The sequence below is a fragment of the Prionailurus bengalensis genome, chromosome E1 (genome assembly GCF_016509475.1).
Source record: "Prionailurus bengalensis isolate Pbe53 chromosome E1, Fcat_Pben_1.1_paternal_pri, whole genome shotgun sequence".
In the NCBI taxonomy this organism is placed as follows: domain Eukaryota; kingdom Metazoa; phylum Chordata; class Mammalia; order Carnivora; family Felidae; genus Prionailurus; species Prionailurus bengalensis.
In genome coordinates this window covers 44,917,849-44,940,004 of record NC_057347.1, presented here as the reverse complement: position 1 = coordinate 44,940,004, position 22,156 = coordinate 44,917,849, and the positions used below count along the sequence as shown (strand labels likewise).

Here is a 22,156-nt window from a genome sequence, read left to right as displayed (position 1 = left end):
AATTGCCTGGGGAGCAATGTAGGTGTCCAGGCCTGGCAACAGACCTACTGAATTGGAACCGCAGAGTAAAGGAATATCTGGATTGTAAACAAGACTCCCAGGCACCCCAGAGTTTTGGAACCACTGTATACACCTAAGTGTCAACAGTGGTTATCACTGACTTAAGAGATAGCTGGTGGGTTTTTTTCTCTTCCTTGCATTTTCTACAATGAACATATCTGCTAATTTTAAAAAGATAGAGAATGTGTGTGTGTGTGTGTGTGTGTGTGTGTGTGTCCTTTGTTTCAAATGTAACCCAAAGTGACCTCAACCTGTATGTGCAGAGTTCTACACTAAACTCAGCCCATCTGGAAAGGGAGATTACAGAAATAAACCAGAAGAGATGCTCCCCGGGAAAGTCTACAGATGGGGGAGACAAAACACCTAGTCCTTGTGCCAAGGAGCAGAGACTCATAACAACAAAGAAGCTGGGTGAGTCCGGATGCATTAAACTGATACCAGTCAAGCCACCTCCCCAGCCTGAGCCAGGATACCCATTATTTTGTAGATCCAATGTGCTAGGATGCATACAGAGTTATCCACAACAGCGAGATGAGAAATGACCCAAATGTCCAACAAGGGATAAATTATGTTACAACCATACAATGGAATCCTACCCAACCAACAGAAGCATTGGGTAGAAATACATCAATAACGTATTGGCATACAAAAGAATGTTACAAAACAACATGAAAACATTTATGTCGAGTTTCGTAAAAGAAGGGGGAGAGAGAAGGGAGGCAATTTGGAAGGATATTCTCCAAAATGTTAACAGTGGTTGTTTCTTAGTGATGAGATTTCAGGTAAATTTTCTTTTTTGGTAACTTGTTCCTATTTGATTTTTTTAATGCTGTAAGTAAGTGCAAATTTTTTACAATCGCGGAAACGTATTCTTTTTTTATTAGAAAGACAGAGAAAGCACGAGTGGGGGAGGAGTCAGAGAGAGAGAGAGAGAGAGAGAATCCTAAGCAGACTCCACACTCAGCACAGAGCCCCATGCAGGGCTCGATCCCTCTACCCCAGGATCATGACATGACCCGAAACTGAGTCAGACGCTCAACTGACTAAACCACCCAGGCACCCCAAAATGTATTTTTTTAATGTTTATTTATTTTTGAGAGAGAAAGACACAGAGCATGAGTGGGGGAGGAACAGAGAGAGAGGGAGCCACAGAATCTGGAACAGGCTCCAGGCTCTGAGCTGTCAGCACAGAGCCCGACGTGGGGCTCGAACTCACAGACCGCAAGATCATGACCTGAGCTGAAGTCAGATGCTTAACCGCTTAACCGACTGAGCCACCCAGATGTCCCTACGATGTATTTTTTGAAGTAATCTCTACACCCAAAATGGGCTCAAACTCATGACCCCAGATCAAGAGTCACATGCTGTGTGACTGAGCCAGCCAGGTGCCACCCAAATAAAAAATTTAACTTAAGAACAAACTGGAAAATACTTGTAACAAATGCAGCAAGAAGCTTATGTAAGTCAATGAGAAAAACACAGACACCTGCATAATTTTAAGCCGCTTAGATCTGAAGAGAGAAGATGATCGAGGATAGGAACACAGTTCACAAAGAAAAAATGCTCATGTCTAATTAGGCCACGGAACATCTTTACAAGACTTGGAATACTAATAATACTAATAATGCTCTTATTTGCTGGATCTGAGCACTGGCTTCATGGGTGTGCTGTTTGTGAAAACTCATTGAACTGAACATTTATATGTTCACTTTCCTATATTTATATTATACTTCAAGAATTAAAACTTTTAAAACCAAGGGATTGATAAACACAAAGTTCAGGCCAGAGTTGGGTTGGGGAGAATGAAAAGGAAGACAGATGAGAAGCACATAGCTAGACAGAAGTATTGGAATGTCCTCTGTCTTGGATTAGGTGGTGGGTTCCCAAACGTTCATTATATATCAATCAATACTTATTTGTAAAATAAAAGAAGACCATGGAAAGAACCAAACAGGCCAGCATTACATCCCTGGCTCTGCCACTCACCAGCTATGTAATCCTGGCTCTGAGTGTTTCTGGCTCAATTTCCTCATCTGTGAAAGGGAGGCATAGGAGGCTTAAAATATTGTATACGTGGAATTGCTTAACACTGACTCTGGCCGACTTGATGCGCTCAGTAAATATTCGTGTAGTCTCCATTTCCCATTTGTTGCACAAACAGTGTTATACAGAAACGTATACAATTTTAAAAAGCACAAAGCCTTCCAAAAGCCTGTCCCCTTGACTGGCGCCCTTCTGATGTGCTCTCCAGTATGGGACGTACGTAGTGCTACTGAGTGCTTCTAGAGTGCTGTGTCCTGCTGTTGTCTAAGTGCAAACTTGCACTTCAGCGTCGTGGGTCCTCTCCCCTAGCCCCCTTCTGTACACCCTCGACGGCTAAGTACAAGGTAGAGAGGGGCAGCCTCGCGTTTGGAGGGGCTTTCCAAACAGGCTCTTCCTGTTAAGGGGAAGAGCGTGGAGGTGGGTCCCCACAGCCGCTCCGCGACCCTGCGCTCGCCCCGGGAACCTGCCTGCGTTTTCGGAAAACCCGCCCCGAAGGCTGAGCCCCGGGTGGAGAGGCCCGACTCCGATTCGGCACTTATAAAAACGACGGGACAGGAGGGTGGGTAACAGAGGGGGGAAAACCGCAGCCAAGGGCTCGACAGGCCAGCGTCTCAGGCTCCAGGGCCGCCCACCCCGCTCCCTAGCATCCCTCCCGCCTCCCGGGGCCAGGCCGCACCGCAGCCCAAGACAGATACCTTGGCGTCCGGGCCGCCCAAGAAAGGCCCGCCCTTCCAGCGCGCCCCTGATTGGCTCTGCCGAGTCACGTGCTTCGGGCTCGGACCAGTTACGCGGTGGGAGTCAGGGGAGTGCTGCTAGCGTCACGTGGTTGGACGAGGAGAAAGTTGCCCCCTGCCTCCCAATTTGCCAAACACGCAGACGTGTTCAAACAAAAAAAGGCCTTATCTATAATCACCCTTGTTGGATAATACGTAACACAATATGGTATAGAACAGTAGAATGTGACCTATAACCTCTGCTAAATTTTGGTATGACTTTTCTACCAATTTTATCTATAGACTCAAAATACACTATATACTCATGTGTATGCACATAATATGCATATATGTGTACAGTGTGTGTATATATATATATACACATTATATATGCAGATACATCACACACCTACACAGACGTTTTTGAATCTTGTTTTTGTCCTTAACATCTCAGCAAAAGGATTTTTCTGTCTCTAAAAACTTTTGTAAAAACCATTTTCATGGCTATGCTATTCCATGAGGTGCTGTATACTACCTTTCATTTATTCACTATTAATAGTCTTCAATTTATAGATTTTCATAATTATAAATGTTATATTGAACATATTGTTACATCAATCTTTGTTGGCACTATCATCAGGGGTGAAAATGGTACCTTGTTTGCTAGTAATTTTAAACATTTTCCATAGGCTTATTAGATACTGCTACTCGTCTTCTTTGCAAAACTCTGTTCACAGCCTTTGCTGTCTTACCTATTCTGATTTTAGATGCCTTAGAACTACGGGGAGGGGCACCTAGATGGCTCAGTCGGTTAATCGCCAAACTCTTGATTTCTGCTCAGGTCATGATCTCACCATTTGTGAGATCGAGCCCTGCGTTGGGCTCTTCACAGAGCGTGAAGCCAGCTGGGATTCTCTCTCCCTCTGCCTCTTTTCCCCTCTCACTCTCTCTCTCCTGAAATAAATAAACTTAAAAAAAAAAAAAATACCTACTGGAGATTCCTGTGTTTTTCCCTATTGGCCTCTATGAGCTTCTTGCCAAAGACATAATAGATCTCTCTTCCCTGTGTGGTGTTCTTTTTAAGTTTTCTTGGGGCGCCTGGGTGGCGCAGTAGGTTAAGCGTCTGACTTCAGCCAGGTCACGATCTCGCGGTCCGTGGGTTCGAGCCCCGCGTCGGGCTCTGGGCTGATGGCTCAGAGCCTGGAGCCTGTTTCCGATTCTGTGTCTCCCTCTCTCTCTGCCCCTCCCCCGTTCATGCTCTGTCTCTCTCTGTCCCAAAAATAAAAATAAAAAACGTTGAAAAAAAAATAAATTTTCTTTAAGACTCTTTCTGGTCACAACTGCTTTCACTAATGGTAACCACTCTCCTGATTTCAAACAGCATAGATTAATTTTGCCTCTTGTATTTTATATTAGCGGGATCATGAGCTCCCTTGCGTCTTGCTCAGTGTTTGTGAACTTCATCCACACTGTTGCACGGAGTTGCAGATTGTTCCTTCTCATTGCTCTATACTATGCCCTTGTGTGGGGCTACTCTAATGTATCCCTTCTACTGTTGATGGGCATTTGGGTAGTTTTTAGTTGGGGCTGGATTTCAGTTTGAGGCTATTATGAATAGTGCTGCTATTAATAACTTTGCTTTTTTAGCTGTTCCTTTCCTTGTTTTAGTTGAAGCTCCTTGGATTATCTACTAAACACAAAGGGGAAAATGTAACTTTTTAGTGGAGAAATCTGGTAAACAACATGAACCAAGCGACCAAAGTTAGCATTACCAACAGAGGAACAGACATACTTAATGTGACACAATGGAAAGGACACAACATCTCCCATGAAGTTTTCTTTCCAAAAATGTTTAACATGAATGTAATGAGTGAACATCAGACAAATATAGACTGTGGACATTCTACAAAACAACTGGCCTGAAGTCATTAAAAAAATGCAATGCTTGGGGCGCCTGGGTGGCGCAGTCGGTTAAGCGTCCGACTTCAGACAGGTCACCATCTCGCGGTCCGTGAGTTCGAGCCCCACGTTGGGCTCTGGGCTGATGGCTCAGAGCCTGGAGCCTGTTTCCGATTCTGTGTCTCCCTCTCTCTGCCCCTCCCCCGCTCATGCTCTGTCTCTCTCTGTCCCAAAAATAAATAAACGTTGAAAAAAAAATTAAAAAAAAAATGCAATGCTTATAAGACAAAAAGACCAAGCAACTATTCTAGAATAAAAGAGATTGAGGAGACATGACAACAAATTGGATCCTGGACTTTAAAAAAAAAAAAACAGCTGTAAAGGGTATTCTTGGGACAACTAGAGAAATCCAAACAAGGACTGCATGTAAGAAAAAAAAAAAGGTTGTATATTTCTTGAATGTGATTATGGTATTATAGTTATAAAGGATAACGTCTATGTTTTGAGATGATGGTGAAGTATTTAGGTGTGAAATGTCATGCCTACAACTGTCTCAAAGCTTCACCAGACAGACACACACACACACACACACACACACACACACAGTGAGCTAAAGCAAATGTGACTAAACGTTAACAGTTGGTGCTTCTAGGTAAAGAGTATATGGGTGTTCACTATTTTCTCAGCTTTTCCAATGGCTTGAGGAAGTATAATATCAAAGTAGTACTCTGGGATTTTTTACCCCACTCAACATGCTGTCTCCAAGATTCACCCATGATGATGCATGTCGCTGAGGTTCACTACTTTCACTGCTGCATTATATTTCATTGTGTGTCTATACTCTGTAATTTATCCACATTTCTTTCAATGTACATTTGTTTGTTTGGCTATTATAAAGTGCTTCCAGGCTCTTCTAAACCAGCATTGCTCTCCTAGCCTCAGATCCTTCAGAAATGAGGTTAAGCATCTTTGGGGTTATACCAGAAAAATCCTTTCTTGGGGGCCATGACTGACCGCAAGGCTGTTTCCAGTTGAATTCCTACTTGCCCAGGCTGGTGTCACTCAGGGCTTCTCTCCTCTCAGACAGGTTCCCAACCCCATGTCTGAGATTGCAGAGATGTCTATGGCTCCCATCTTTCTTCTTTTTTTAAAGTTTATTTATTTTGAGAGAGAGAGCGAGCGAGCGAGAGAGAGAGAGAGAGAGAGAGAGTGCACATGGGGGAAGGGCAGAGAGAGAGGGAAAGAGAGAGAATCCCCAGCAGGCTCAGAGCTGTCCGTGCAGAGCCTGACGTGGGGCTCAAACTCACAAACTGCAAGACCATGGCCTGAGCCAAAATCAAGAGTCAGACGCTTAACTAATTGAGCCACCCCTGGGGGTCCTCCTGGCACATTGTCAGCACTCAGTAAAACAAAACCAAAACAGTTAAGTGAATAAACGAAAAATGAAGGTCCATGATAAGGCATGCGTCCCCACTTGTTACTAGCATGTGCATAGTATTTTGTAAGATTGCCTTGTGGTCATGAGAACTTGCCTTCTTAGACATATCTGCATGCACTGACATTAGTTGTGTATTTGCCATTTAGAGCTACATAAATTGTCCATTGTGTTAAGACATCTTAGGTGCTTATCCATTATCTTACCAACTGGCATTTAAACGGTTTCCAGTTTGTTTTGCTACTATAAATAGCACTACTATGAGCATTTTTTTTTCTTTGGGATTAATGCCTTATAAATTCCTCAAAGTGGAATAATGAGGTCAAAGGATATGGAGTCTTACATAACTAGTTTCTTACATATTGTCTGAAAGACTGAATCCTGAAAAACCGAACCAATTTATAATGCCCTAAGTCATACAGATTGGTGTCTTCATAGCTGTCAAGTTTAGGTATTCTGTTTTTGCTAGTTTAATTACATATTTAAAGAAAGTTAATTTCTTTAATTGCTAGCGATCTTTTCACTTTCCATGTGACAACAGGCCCTATAAATTCCCTTAAGTGTGATCAGCTATAGATTGAAATTAAAACTGTAATAATTATAATCTACTTGTCCAATAATATTTAAAAGTAAAGATTCTTTCCCCCACTAATGTGTTGTTTCTGGTGTTTCTCCCATTAAGTTCTTATAACAAGTTTAAGGCTACTTCTGGAATTTATTCCAGTCCATTGGATTCTTTTCTGTTTAATTCCATGCCATATGTTTTTCATGACTGTGACGTCATCTAAAACTCTGGAAGCATAGCTCTCCTTATTGCCTTTCTATTACAAAAAAAAATTCTCATCATAAGAAAAAAAATTTTGTAGCCATGTGAGGCAATGGATGGGGCAATCATTTCACAACATATATGTGTCTCAAATCATAATGCTGCACACCTTAAACTAATACAATGTTACAGGTCAATTATACCTCAGTAAAGCCGGTGAGGGGAGGTTCTTTGAACACTGGTCTGCTCTTTTCTTTCTTTCCTTTTTTTGTTTCAGTAACTACTTACTAAATGCCACTGTGTCCAAGGCAATGTGCGGGGCCAGTGCGGGGCCAGTGTGGGGCCATAAATGCCTGTCCTGGAGTCCAGGAAGGGAAGGAGTGGCTCCACCAGGCAGGTGGCAGTGATGAAACATGAGAGGAGTTCTAGAAAGAAAGGCTTCTTCCAGCTGAGGGCAACTTGAGGCCTCAGGTATGAGCCGGGACTCGGACCTGTGGAAGCAGGCACTCCAGGCTGGGAGAAAAGCCCGAGCAGAGGCCGCGCTGGGCAGAACCAAAGCCATCTCTGCGCGACACCAAGTAGGGCGGTTTGATTTGTGCCAGGGGTTGAAGAGAAAGGGTAGAACCTGAACTCAGCAGGCCCTCAAATTCCCAATTCTGAAAGTTGAGACCTTGTTCTGTTGAGGATTAAATCTGCCTTTTAGGAACAAATGTGGCAGCAATGCTGGGCTCTGCACTGAGGATGGAGGGGAAGACAGGAGGCAGAGACCACGGATGCAAACTGAGTGACAAAGGCCAGAGGAGGAGAGGATTTTCAAAAAGTGTCCATCCGTAGGAAAGGAGTTTCTTTGTACACCCCTTCACCAGAATCCTGGGCACTATTAAGGATGTGGCAGTGGGGAGCCCGGGAGGGGGGGGTCAGTCGGTGGGGCATCCAACTCTGGCTCAGGTCATGATCTCGTGGTTTGTGGGTTTGCGCCCCACATCGGGCTCTGTGCTGACAGCTCAGAGCCTAGAGCCTGCTTCGGATTCTGGGTCTCCGTCTCTCTCTCTGCCCCTCCCCCACTCGCGTTCTGTCTCTCTTAAAAATAAACATTAAAAAAAAGTTTTAAAAAAAAAGGATGCGGCAGCTCTCTAGCCTGTCATGGAAAGACCCACAAGAATATTATAAAATAAAAATTACTTTGTCACATCATAGAGTATAAAATGAGGCCCCAACTGTCTAAAAGGAGTATTTATGTGTGTGTGTGCATATGCATAAAAACGGGAAGATGACCCCATGACAGGGGTTACTGTAAGCTGTGGGCTGAGGGGAGGGAGGACCCCAAACTATTTATGTTTCACTTCCGTATGGTCTGTTTTCCACCGAGCATGCATTCTCTAAACCGAGGGTATCGACAGCACCCCCATGCTGCAAGGTGAGGCCTGAGGAGGGTCACTGAAATTAATAATCTGGAAGCCTAGTTACCATGACCATCGAGACGCAGCACGCTACAGTGGCCGGGGGTCAGGAAGCAGCTCCATTTGCCGGGGACTGTCTGGGTTTTCACACTGAAAGTCCAGTCTAGGAAACTCCTCAGTTCCTACGTGAAGGTCAGCTGGAGAAGCTTCATGAAGAAGGGAAGTGAAGAGGGAAGGTGGGGGATTGAAGGGTTTTAGGAGCAAGAACAGGATAGGATTTTTTTTTTCCTTTTGGATTTAAATTCAGGTTCAGAAAAAATATGGTTACTTTCAGGCACTCAGAGTAGCCAGCGAAGTGTCACTGAGATGTAACGGGTTTAAACCGGCTTTGATCTCAAAACAAAAGTGCTACAGTTAGGATCTCATCTGTTGAGGACTGTGTTTTTTCACATTTAAGTCCCTTGGTATTCATGTTCTCCCTTCCTAATAATAATGAAAATAGCAATAATTTAATACGGTTTGCTAGGAAATTGACTCCGTACCAGGCATGCATCTCATACACATATTATCTCATCTCTGTGTAATATGATACCCCTAAGGAGGGGGTTTTGTTTTATTTTTCCCCTTTTACAAATGAAGAAACTCACACAGCTGGTGAGCGGCCTTACCTCAGTCCCGATTTACATTTCTGGAGGACTGAGGGGAGGTGGGACATTCCTGGCCACACCTTGCTTCTGCCTCAGTCTACACTTGGGCCGGGTGGGGGGACCACATCAGCTTCCCCTTCCAGACACTCTCGGGAGGGTGCCAGGAACAGATGGGAATCTGGCTTCCTGTTTTTACCTGTAGGAAGCTCAGGACAAAAGTGTGTCACTGTGTCATCCCAGAGGTGACCCAGAGAAAGAGATACAGAGAGGGGCCCCCACCCCATGCTGGGGTTTAGCCCCACGTGCAGTGTCTGGATGCTGGTCTCCCCTTAGCCCAGGTGAGCCCGAGGCAGTGACCAAGACTCCTTTGTGTCTTTCCCAGCATCCTGAGCCCTTTTTTTTGTTTATTTATTTTTGAGACGCAGAGCATGGGCAGGGGCAGGGGGCGGGGGGGGGGGGGGGGGCGAGGAGCAGAGAGAGGGAGACACAGAATCCGAAGCAGGCTCCGGGCTCTGAGCTGTCAGCACAGACCCTGACGTGGGGCTCGAACTCACGAACTGTGAGACCAACACTTGAGCTGAAGTCGCATGCTCAACCGACTAAGCCACCCAGGTGCCCCTAGGTTCCTGAGTCTTGAAAGGCAGAGTGTGGCAGGAGCCAGGGAGGAAGAAGGGAAGGGCATCCCGGGGCAGAGGAAGGTTCAGGGGAGATGGAGCAGACCGTGCTAAGGACAGGGGGAACGTGTGGGGGCCGGGGGACCTGGGAAAAGGCTATGGTCTCCTAGCCATCATCTAGCAACACAACCAGAGTTGTGGGGGCAGAATGCACAGTCAGAGGAACCGAAGTGGGGAAGGGCAGGGCTGAGGTGAAGCAGAGAAGCAGCCCCCCCATCCCCCCACCCTGCGGCCAAGCAGGATGGGAGGGGTCTGCACAGCCAAGGGGAGAGGAGGGGGAAGGGCAGGAACCCCCCTGGCGTTGCCCATCAGGCCACGTGTGAAGCTTGGGAGCCGACTCAATCTGTCCCCTAAGTGGCTGGAGCTGGCTGATGCCGGCAGGTCCCCAGGGTCACAGATGCCACTGTGTGGCCTTCACCCAGCCTGCCTGTTTACTGACACCACTGAGGAGTGAGGAGTAATGGGGATCTGCAGTGCCCAGGGTGAGATCCAAGAGCTGCATCACCACTGCCATGGCCCACCCCACCCAGATTTACAGGATCCAGTCATGGGAAGCGGCCCCTCCCATCTCATGAAGGAGCAAACAGGAAGGGACTCTTCCTGTCAGCAGTGCTCAGGCCCTCCAAGTCCAGGGACCCCCACCAGAGGGGTAGGCGGAGGTGGGCTCAAAAGAACAGGCCACAGCCATCCCTGCTCTCAGCGCAGCCCCACGATCCTCGGACCAAATGAATGAGCCTATGAATCCCTAACCTTTGGGAAGCTGGGGTGCAGGGCGGGGGGAGGAGGGCTGGCTCCTCCTCCATCAGACCTCTTCCGTCACTCGCTTATGGAGGCCTCCCCAGAGGGGGCATCTCAGATATCCTGAGGACGCTGAGCAGGTCTCAGTCCCTGTGTCTTGGGCCCAGTGGGACTGGGGGAGAGACAAGCCCCCTGACACAGCCAAGGTATAAATAAACACAGGGTTGCCCGCTCTACCATCTTCCTAGGGTTCCTCTCAGGACAGACTCATCGAGAGGATGTTCTAGAGGGCTTAGAGCTAGTGGGGAAAAACCCACCCAGCAGAATTTTCCAGCCTTTCCTAACACATATCACATAATTTGGAGACGCAGCATGTTCTGGTACTGAAGTGTTCAGGCTCAGCAGCCACACCTGAGTTCGCATCTTGCTTTTACCACCTTCTAGGCTGTGGCGGTGTGCTCTCGAGCACATGACTTAACATCTCGCATCTGCTGACTGCCAGTGGTGGTGACGCCCTCCCAGGGTTGTGAGATACAAGAGCAGTTGCCTATAAAGCCCTGGGCGAGGCGCCTGGCCCACGAATAATGGTAGCCATCGCTGTTACCACCTCATCCCTCCGCAGGGTGCAACAGGGCTTAAATTAGCGGTGAATCCAAACGCATACTCTTCTGAGAATTTCATGGCACTTCTGAAATCATCTCATCGGCCCAAATCCCTGCACCATGCAAGCATCAGAAAGGGAAGATTTCTCTAATGTGCACTGATGGGGACAAAGACCTGGGCTTCCTCCTCCCCTGCCTGCACCCTTGCCTTGTCCAGGTGAGCCTGAGGCGGAGGGCCAGCTCCCCAGCATCAACTGCGGCTCAAGCCAGGCGCCACCCCGGCCCTGGCAGCCCACAGAAGGCAAGCGGGGTGGAGCAGGGAAGATTGGGTTTTGGGGGGCTGGCGGGTAATAAGGAGGCTCTGAACTCTGTGACTCACCAGGAGCGGTGCAAGCTATTTGTCTGGCTGACTGGCAGCAGCAGGGATACCTGCCTGCCTCTCAGAAGGAACGTCTCCCTCCCTGTTCTCTAGACAGTGGTCTGTCCCCACAGGAAGACCTCCCAAGGTCTCTTCACCCTTCAACCTGGGTACCTGATCCCCGGGACCCCAGCAACCCTCTTTCCAATCCGCATCCCGTTCCTCCTCTGTTCAGAAACCCCAAGGGGTCCCTGGGATTCCCCACCCCCACCAGCAAGTGGTTCCCCCATTTTAGCCTCCCAGCCACCTGGCCGGCTTCCCCTTTCAAGCCTCTCCTCCACCCAACTCACCAACTCTACACCCCAGCCTAGCAAGCTTCCACATCATTCCCAGACAGCTAGCCCACCTTCCGGGTCTCCCTCTCGGCTCCCGTCCCTGCCGCTGCAAAGCCTGGTCCCACAGAGAGCCCTGGGGACCCTTTGCCCCACTCAGTTTCTCCCGCCTCCAACAAAACTTGCTCTGAGGATGCGTCTTACACTCTTCTGTACCTTCCACCACCCCCCCACCCCCCCCCCCCGCCAAGTATCTGGTTCAGCCTTGAGCAGTGAATGCTACAAAAAAAAAAAAAAAAAACCCGCACCAACCCTGCAATTAACAAAGAGGTCTTCCAGCCACACTGTGTGGGGCACTCCACGGAGCTGGAGAAGAGACGGGTTCTGCCATCACATACCCACAAAGGCACTGCCAAACTGCTGCCTCGCTGCCCCCAAGGGGCGCTGTGGTGCCCCATACTCTCACCCCACAGGGCTCCCCCGCTGGTGGTCAGACAGCCACTCGCAGACAACCCCCACCCCCCAGGGTTAAGTTCCGCCCCAGCACACTGGCCTGCCAAGCCCAATCCATCCCCCCCAAGCATTTCCTGGACCATTAGGATCCTGATGGCGGTAAACTGTTCCCACCCGTGGCTACCAAATTCATCAGGTACAGGGGCATGAGGAAGGACTGCGGCCTAGAGGAGCGGCATTCCGGCCGAGGGAACAATGATGTGCAGGGATAGCACTGGTAACAACTTCTTCCCGTCACTCCACTGCCGCTGTGGGGACCCGTCCCCCCACCGCCACCTCCCTGCCCACACCTAAGCTTCGTGCGGGGGTGTTCAATGCGATGCCACTGGGAAGGGCCCCTCTGAGGCTGTGGGGGCTACACGGCCTGAGACGCAGTCCGAGGGAGGGCAAGAAGAGGGGGGACGGCAAGGCAGAGGGGACCCTCTCCCCCTCCCTGATGGGGCCTCTCCCCAGGCATTTCCAGCTCCCTCTGTCAAAAGCTCCATGAGGGAAAAGGCCGAGTCAGCATCTAGGCCACCACTCTCCCAGGGCCTGACTTTCAAATGTGCTCTTGGGCTGTTGGAAGGGCCATCCTCCTCCACCCCTCCCACCCTGCCTCTTCGGGGATCCTTCACAGAGGAGCAAGACACAGGCAGGAGGGCAGGGAGGCAGGGGACAGCGGGGGGTAGGGAGATGCTGCCTGGTTTGCGTCTAACATTCAATTCCAGGTGGGTGTGGAGTTCAGTGGTGGGGGGTGGGGTGTCTACATGGCGTGAATGTGGGTCACTCCAAACCCCATCGCTCCCATCCACACAATCCGGACAGCACAATCGGGCAAATACGGGTCTTGGTCCTCTACGTCACACTGCCCAGGCCAAGCAAGCAAGCAAGCATCGGCCATGGCTAGAGAACCCAGACCCTCCGGGGGGCTGTTTGGGTTTTGCGCAAAACTGCAAACACTGCACTACTGTCCCCTTCCACTGACCCCCATCCGCAAATTAAACATAAAGCAAGATGAAGCTGGGCCCAGCACTGGGGCTGCAGTAACTACACTCCCAGGAGGTTCCAGCTTTGACTCCTGCACCGCCCCCCCCCCCCCCCCACCTCCGGAAGTAGATCTTTCCCTTTAGTTCTCAGATTCTTGGTGAGGGGTCTGTCTGTCCCCACACATCACTGTCACCCTTTGAAAGAGCAGCAGAAAGAAAAGGCACAAGTTCGGTTTTTTGTTTTGTTGGTTGGTTGGATTTTTGCATCTTTAGCAGCTTTTTTGGGGCCCAAGGTCTGTCTACTCTGGAGGGGTGCCAGTTTGGTCAGAGCCACCCACACACCACCACACACACACACACACACACACACACACACACAGTGCCCAGCTTGTCGCTGCATCCTGGGGGCACAAAAGTGCACCACAGTGTTTCCTTCAAACAGTGAGGTTGCCACATGCCACAAGCTGTCCTTGAAAAACAAGTGTGGAAAAGAAAATATAAACGCCCCCGAGATGCCAGGAAGGGCAAAGGAGCCCTTACGAATAATTCGAAAACAATAATAACGTATGAGTCCTGGGGCAAAGCAAGGAGACTGGCCTGGAGGGAGCCTCTGGTTTCCCCGGACGCGCCCTGCAGGTCTCCGGGCCCAGGGCAGGGCCGGCGCCGGGTGGTCCGGGAGGGCGGGCGCGGGGGTCCTCCCGGAGCCCGCCCTCTTCCTCCGAGGCAGCTCGAGACCCCCGAGCTCCCCTCCCCCGCCGCCTGCCACATCTGGTTCCACTCAGGTCCTCCCCCACCTCCCGGCGTGCTCCTCCTCCCCTCTCCTCCCCACCCCGCTTTCAGAAAAGCGGAGACGATTTTTAAAAACCCAGTCACACACACACACACACACACACACACACACGCACGCACGCACACGCACACACGAACACGCACACGCGCTTCTGGGAGAAAAAAAAAAAGGAGGGAAAAGTCGAGAGCGGCCCGCTCCCCGGCGCCCCCCCCTCCCCCGGCCCGGCCCCCAAAGTTGGCCAAGTTGGCAGCGCCTTACCCGGGAGGGCGGCGGCGGCGGCGTCCCCGGGGGCGCCGGGGTGGCCGAGGTGCAGACCCCCGAAGAGCAGGACGCAGCGCAGCAGGTGACGAGACCAGGGTGCGGGGCCCGGCCGGCGGGGCCCCATGCCCGCGGCGCTGGGGGGACGCGGGGACCGAGGGCGCACGGGCGCGGCGCGCGGTGGCAGCGCGGGCGCTGGGCTGTGACGACCGCCCGCGAGGGGCTCGCGTCTTCCTCGGGTCGGGACGAAGTGATGCCTCTCGGGGAGAAGAGGGGAGGAGGAGGGAAGGAGGCTGGCCCGGAGCGGGGGTGGGGGGGGCGGGGAGGGAGGGCGGAGGGAGGAGCGCAGAACCCGGAGGAGGGTTTGAGGGGTAGAGGGGAAGGGAAGCGGGCAGCGTGGGATGGGAAGGGGAGGAGGCGCCGGCGGGCGCGGGGCCGGGGCCCGGGCCGCAGAGAGAGCGCCAAGGGGGAAAGAAAGGGGAAGCGGAGAGGAGGATCCGCGGGGTCGAGGAGGACCCCGGCGGGCGCTCTTTCTCTCGTTCTCCGTCGCCCTCCCTCTCCCCGCCTCGCCTTCCCTCTCTTCTCAGTCCGGGCTTGGAGCCCCAGACGCTGCGTCACAGCTCCCCGGCTGGCGCGGGCGGGGAAGCGACTGCAAAAGTTTCCGCAAACTTCACGGCGTGGCGGGACCTGGGCTGCGAGGCTCGGTGGGGCGGGGGCGCGCGGCCGACCCAGGCGGCCAAAGCCCGGCCGCGGGCGCCCCCTCTATCCCGCCTTTCTGCGGACGTCTGCTCTGGCGAGCATCCGCTACCTCCACGCCTAGGAGGACCCCTGGTCGGGTCTGGGGGGAAAGGGGCGGAGCCCAGGGCTCGGCCACCAGGGCGAAGATTGGGGGAGGGGGAGGCAGGGCCCCCGGCAGTGTGCGGAGCGCAAACACTTGCACGTCGTTTTAGCATTTACGCGACCCCTGGGTCAGCGTCCTTGGCGCAAAGGGGTTCAGTGCTTTTGCTGGTTGGGGTTGCATCCAGAAACCCAGAGAAAAATCTGTCCACTGAAGACAGACGTCCTCACACTTACCAGCAACCATACTGCTGGCCGGTCGCAGAGGGCCGAATGGAAATTTCATAAAAGGAAAGACAATCCACAGTTATTCCGTATTATGCAACAGGTCACCGCAGTGCAGAGCACTGGATTGGGAGTCAGGATGTTGGAGTCTAGCCCCAACTCTACCTCTGATTCCCTGAGCAACTCTGGAAAGTCGTTTGGGATCTCTGGGCTCAAAGGAGGACTGAGGCATTCAGAGACCCTAAATGCAAAGGAGATGCACGTTCTCCCACCACGAGTAATCCAATAAAAACACTAGGAAACTGTAATATAAATTTTATTGTTTCCTGGGCTGTCCACCTCGGTGCTATTTTTGGAAATAGGGAACTCAGCTTTTTTTTTTTTCTTCTTTTTAACTACCTTCAGTAAATCTTCCCCTCCCCATCTCTGCAGTAAGAATACCGGGCCAGAGATGCTCATTTAACTCTGTCTCTGCTGGGCTGAGATTCTTGGCAAATGTCAGTCCAGAGGCTGCAGGGCCCCAAAGTGAGCACCCATGTGAAATCGCCTACAGTCCCCTGGAAAAGATTCCCACTATCCATACTTTGGCCCTAAAAAAATGGTTAGCCACCAGGCCAGGGGAGCCCCTGGCACTGCACAGCTGGCTTGGGGAAGTCTGACAGAACCAAGTGCCTTCTGGGACACATCTTCGTGATGTGGTATGTCCCAGGACCCCAGTGCTCTGCGGGTGACTGGCCATGCTGGGGCTGCCTCAAAGATCATCCTCTTGGCCTCCCCTGTTCACAGTCCTTTTATCTACAAGGGGTTGACGACTGGCCAGCTTTAACTAAGCTGCTCTTTTTCTGTCTTGAGAGGCCAGATCACAGGATGCTTTTTCTCGAAGTCATCTTACAGGCTGCTGACTTATCTTTGGATGTGCTGGCCGCAGTCCTTACCAAGGGGTCCCCTTTCTTCTGAAGGGGAACTCAGGCAGGGTACCCGAGGAGCCCTCCAGGTTCTGGAATAGGGCCGGTTCGACATTCCCCACCATTCCTGCCACCAGCAGGGCAGAAGCCAACTACCTGACCTCACCAGTCAATCACGTGGGTCCAAAAGGCCCACTACTTGCCTGCACAGGACACAGAGTCCCCAGCACACAGGAGATGCTCTCTCATTTCTTCATTCACCCACTTCATGACCACTGATTGCTAGCCCTGTGCTAGCTGCTGGGGGAACAAAGATCAGCCAACGGTCGTAGCCCTAGAAGAGTTTTGTTTAGTGGGGAAAATAGACCCAATTTTTGCCATCCTCCAGGCAGAGAAGACGGCAGGCAGCTCGGGGGCTGAGGAGCACAAGTGCATTGCGCTCACGGGGACAGATGTCTGGCCAAGTCTCTGAAGCCCTATTCTAGTCTCTGCCGAGCGTGAGACTTCCTGCTCCAGTGTGTCAGGGTTACATGCTGTATTCTGCTGACTGTCTGGGCCCACATCTGCGGCCACCATCTGTCTTAGATCTTGAACTCGGAGGGCAGAGAGCTGGGCCATGTCTGGGCAGTTCTCTTTGGAAAATCCGGCCGGTCCCCCACTGCTTCAAGATCCTGCACACCATCAGTTGATAACAGAACATGGTCACGGTCTGCAGGAGTGGTGGGTGTCCTGAGAGGCCGAAGGCTTTCAATGGGACCCTTTACTAGCACCCAGGCCCTCCTCTACTTCCAAAGAAGGGCCAGTGTCCTCTGTGCCTACAGCCTCCTCACCATTCCTGTTAAAGCTCAGCTGAACAGCCATTTATTACTATGTGTCAGGCATGAGGCTAGGTGCTGGGACTTTAGTGAGGTCTGTGACCTGGTCTAGGAGAGTTCTACCGGGATGATATCTACTATGATGCCATCGATACTGAGAAATGGCTCTCCTTCAGAAACAGCCAGCAGTAGGCACTGTGGGTTTGTGGATTTCAGCAAAACCAGTTCAGTGAGTACAGAGAGCAGACTCTGGAGTCAGAAAGACCCCAGTTCGAATTCTGACTCTCTCCCTTACCAGCCTTGCGGCATTCAGTGTTACTGAAGCTCTGAGTTCATGATTCCTATTATAAATGAGGCAACAATTCTTACCTTGTTCTGACAATTAAACGTGACGTATAAAGGGATGGCACAGCCCCGGATAAAGATGTTCAGGGAATGTTCGTCCCCTCCCTGCTTCCCACCTTCGCCATTTGAACATCAGGGTGTCTCCTTACTCCTTATCCCTCACCCTGCCTGCCTCTCCAGCCACCCATCAACCCCACTGTCCATGAGAGCTGCACAGGGCAGTTTTATCAGGATTGCAACACTGGGGGCTTTCCTTTGGCTGAGAGAATACAACCTCCCTTCCCTGTCTGAACATCTCATATTAAATTGTATACAAAACTGGTGTTCTGGAGTGTAACCGTGGTCAATGCCCACCACGGCTGGCTAACGAATGCATGCCCATAAATCACCAAGCACGGAGCAATGGGATGAGTCCGGGCCTGGGGGCTACCGCTGAATTGGAATGCCAGCTGTCAGTTCTCACCACGTTTCCCTGAGCAAAGTCACTTCCCTTCTGAGCCTTGGAGCCCTTGGATGTGCACTTCTTGGCATCATTACTCACTGTGCTTCAGGCTCCTCTCGCATTAGTCTCCTCTTCCCTGGTTCTGGAGCTCAGCAGCCTCTCCAGCCAGAGGGTGCCCGGGGGATGCAGACCTCTGGACACCCCCAGCAGGAGGATGTAAAGAAAGATGCAGTCGGTCCTTACCTGGAGAAGAGGGTGTGAACCCAAAGGGGCAGCCATGATTTTCTTCACCCCGGACCTTTCCAAGCCAGGGGAGAAGTCTGGCCAAGCAAGGGGCTGGCTTATGCCATTCCCACCCTCTCTTTCCTCTCCCCACTCTTCCTACAACTCAAACTCCTGGGTCTCCACTCAGACAAACCACCCTTTGAGTCCATGCGGCTACTACCCCCTCGTCCGCAGCACTGAGGATCTCAGAAAGGACTGGGCTATAAAGGGAAGAAAGGCAGCAGATTGGGATTCAGACAGACCCAAGTTTCAAAGTTTGGCTCCCCCTCTTCTAGGTTGTACGACCTTGGGACAGTTAACCTAAAGGAAGTATTTCTCCCATAGCAACATTACTGAGGGATCTTACCACTCTCTCTTGACTAGTCTACCCTATAATGACCACAGATACAACCTGAGAAAAACTCTGCCCACTTTACCTTCTGTTGGAGAACCCCCCCCCCCGCCACCCCTACTCCCTGGAGGGCTGCTGAGTTTGTATCCATTGGCTTTCAGCCCAAGGCCTGTATTAGAAGATGGTTCCTTTAAAGGGATCCAAACCCTAGGGGTAGGAGATGATCACTTCACAACCCCTCCAAGGAGGCAAGCCGTGCAGACTCCCTCCCCAGGAGATGTGGACCCCCAGTTGAACGAGTCCCCATGGCAGGCCTTCAGAAGTCGTCAGGGCCTTGGAGTTAAGTTCAGAGCAGGTGGGCCAAGCAGAGCCCAGGTCGCAGGCTGCAGCAGAGGCCACAAATCCATCGTCTCCAGGATCCTCACTGGCTCCTGTCTCTATTTGGAAGGCTTTAGCAGGTCAGGAGCAAGCTGGCCAGTGGGGGTTCAGAGAGGAGCAGAGCTTGGCCTGAGGTGCCAAAGTGGGGATGGCAGAGCTGAGCTGAAGAACCAGCTGCAGTTGGATGGGACGTAGTTTCCAGAACCCTCTACGGCCCTACCCAGCTGGTACCAGGGCTTAGGGGAAGAAAAATGCCACATCATCCTGTCTGCTCTCAGGGGCCTCTCCCAACCTGGAGCTGCAGCTCCTCTGAGCCTGTCCTTGCACCGAGGGTAGGGCTGAGACAGGAGTCGAGGCCCACCCTGGTCCACAGCACTGGCTAGGCTGGCCGCTTCTGCACCTGCCTCTTCAGGAGGTCATCTGACGCGGTTCCCTGGTCCTTGCCTCCCTCTGCCCAACTCAGGGAGGACAGGCAGGAGGTTTACTCTAGTCTCAGTACTTGACCTTCCGAAGCAAGGCTGGGCCCAGTCTTAGCCAACAGCCTCCTGGGACTCTTGCAGATTCTGGCCTGGAGGCAAAACATGCAGGAGGTGGTTTTGCAGACACAGAACCTCCCCTGACCCATCCTAGACCCTTGCTGGAATAGAGCCCCTGACGAGAACAGGGGCCAGGCGGCTGCATCCAGCTGGCCCACCATCCCACCCCAGCTCTGAGAGGCTAGCCAGACCTTCCAGAGTCCCGAGTGACACAGCAGTAAGTGGACCTGTCGGGGCCCCAGCAGGTGGTAACCAACATTTAAAAAAAAGAAAACAGTAAATATCAGAGTATATTGCATGTTGAGCTAAATTCTGTTCTGTGAAATATGTATTGGATTGAGATGTTAAGTGCTTTTTACTGTGGGTCCATCAAATTTTTTAAAAATATTGGGGGGTGGGGGGGCGCCTGGGTGACTCAGTCAGTTAAGTGGCCAACTTCTGCCCAGGTCATGATCTCACAGTTTGTGAGTTTGAGCCCCGTGTCGAGCTCTGTGCTGACAGCCTGGAGCCTGCTTTGGATTCTGTATCTCCCTCTCTCTGACTCTCTCTCAAAAATAAACATTAAAAAACATTTTTTTTTAAATTTTTAAATATTTGGGGCACCTGGCTGGCTCAGTCAGTGGAACATGCAACTCTTGATCTCAGGGTTGTGGGTTTGAGTCCCATGTTAGGCACAGAGTGTAATTTTTTTTTTTTTTTTTTTTAATATTGCTGTTGAGGACCTGGAACCAGCTACTTCAGCTCCCTGGCTGGCCCTGCCCAGTTCCTATCTGCTCACTCCCTGACCGGCCCCAACTTCCTCCTCTGTCTCCTATCTGAGGTCCCCCCCACCACCACTGGTACAGTCCTGGGCCCCTAACTACTTCATCCTTCTAAGCAGTCCCTAGGCTTACCGAGGGCTCAGTTCTCCTGGTGCCAAATGAGCACATACACATAGCAAGGCAAGAGTTCAGGGAAAGGTGTATAAGGCGATGTGAGAGTCCAGACACGGGCAGGCTGGCCGCAGGTGATGCCAGAGCCAAATTTTCAGAGAGGTCAGACAGCCAAGGCAGGTGAACAGCATTTGCAAAGGCCTGGAGGTATGTGGGAGTATTGGCGGGGGGGAGGGGGGAGTTGGAGGGGCAAACGTGCTATATGGGAAGAGCACAGAAAGTGTGAAGGACCCTTTGCAACAACACCCACCCCTTCTCATTCTCTTGAATTCTGCCAGGTTTCAGAGCCCCCATCTCAGCTTCATGTTCCCACTCCTCAGGGACCCCATCTTGCTCTTAAAGAATTTACTGGCTCCCATCTTTATTGCATTTAGCTTCTAAATTATAACCTTCCTTAAAGCAGGAGCTGAGTCTGATGTACCTTTTTACCTCCCACAGAGCTTAACCCAGCATATTATAAACTGTTTCGAGTAGATGCTGGAAGCTTATAGAACTGGCAACTGTAGCTCAGAATGTGAGCACTGGGCCTGCACACGCAACAAGTTTAGAGTTGTGACCTGAGTCTAGTCCACACTCCGGGCTCTCCTGTTGGTTCTGGATACGGTTGTGTCTAGCTAATGTGGGACGAGGAGCAGGGTTAGCGTTAACATTGTGAACAGTGTTCTGAAAAGAGTCTGTGGGTATAAAGACGGAAAGAGTTCTTTAAGAGTCTGTAGGTATAAGGACTCCTAAAATAAATTTGTAGGGAAGGCCTTCTTGTTCATGCTTCCCAGTGGCATGCCCTCCCTTTTCTCAGGGCATGGAACCAGGCTGAAGGGCTCAGGTCTGGCTCTAGAACAGGTTCCTTTTAGAACAGGCCAAGGCCTTCACTGGGGGAGTTTCTACATCCTGCAAACCTCTCTCTAGGGGCCCCTGTGACATAGAGCTGGCATCTAGCAACACCCTTTGACTTTTACCTTTTCAGTTGCCAAAAACAACACATCTCCCACTCCAAGCCTGACAGCAACTTGGGAGGTGCCAAGGCAGAGGGGGCCATTACTGCCGGTCCATTAGGACACCGAGGGACAGGAAGACAGCAGTTGGCCAGGGCTGGGGTGTGGGGCAGGATTTTCTATTTCCTCATCTATAGATGACATGATCAGAATACGCAGGAACCTGAAGAACACATGTTCTGTGAAGCCATGCCCCCAGCTTCCCCACCTCAGTTCAGTTCTGGCCTAGGACTATAGAGAGCTGGTGCTCAGGCCAGCTGGGCCTCCAGCTAGACTTCTAAGACTGGCCGTGAGGGAGTGTGGGAGAGTGGAACCCTAGGTTAGGGCAAGATAGCTTCCAGCTGGGAACCGAGGTACAGCCTTCACCCACAGCGGTCTGCCCAAGGATGGCACTCAGAGACTCCACCCCCCCCCCCCAAATTTTCAGGCTTGTAGTCCCTCCCCATTCAATCCTGTTCGACCTACTACCAGTCACCAAATCTCTGGGACTCCGTTTCCTCATCTGCAAAATCAGCGAGATACTCCTACCTTGTCTACCCCTGGGCTGTGAAGCAACACAGCTAAAACTTCCCTACACGGCACAAGTGCTAGAGCCCCTTCCCCTTGCTGATACTGCCCACTGCGCCCCACAGCTGCAGGTGCCTGGAGGCTGCTAAGGGCAAAGGTTACCCTCCTTCTCCAGCCAGGCACTTCCCTCCAGACAGGGAGGCCCGAACCCACAGGCCCGAGGTGGGTGGGGCCGAGTCAGCCTGCCAGCTGCTGTCTGACCCCTTGCTACCCACAGTGGGGGTCTCCTGTCCAGTGCCACACACACACCCTTTTGCTGACTCCAGCCTGTCTCGGGCCCCTGCTGAGCAACCCCAGCACAATGGGTCTCTTGTATTTCCTGCCCCTACCAGGTCCCACTACTTCCCTCTGGCAGGTTCCCCCAACCCACCCG

At 51.5% G+C, this 22,156-nt stretch overlaps 1 protein-coding gene across 3 annotated transcripts in view; it reads right to left on the bottom strand.

Annotated features, from left to right (window-relative positions):
- Positions 1-15,018, bottom strand: part of MRC2 (mannose receptor C type 2) — a 52,692-nt gene extending 37,674 nt beyond the window's left edge. For 2 of the 3 annotated variants that reach the window (XM_043584924.1, XM_043584926.1), the window contains exon 1: positions 14,194-14,554. In XM_043584924.1, the coding sequence (XP_043440859.1) occupies positions 14,194-14,320 (127 nt within the window). In that variant the 5' untranslated portion in view covers positions 14,321-14,554. Of the gene's footprint in view, positions 1-14,193 lie in introns of all 3 variants that reach the window. The other variant, XM_043584923.1, reaches the window with a different exon arrangement.
- Between the last annotated feature and the right edge of the window lie 7,138 nt (positions 15,019-22,156).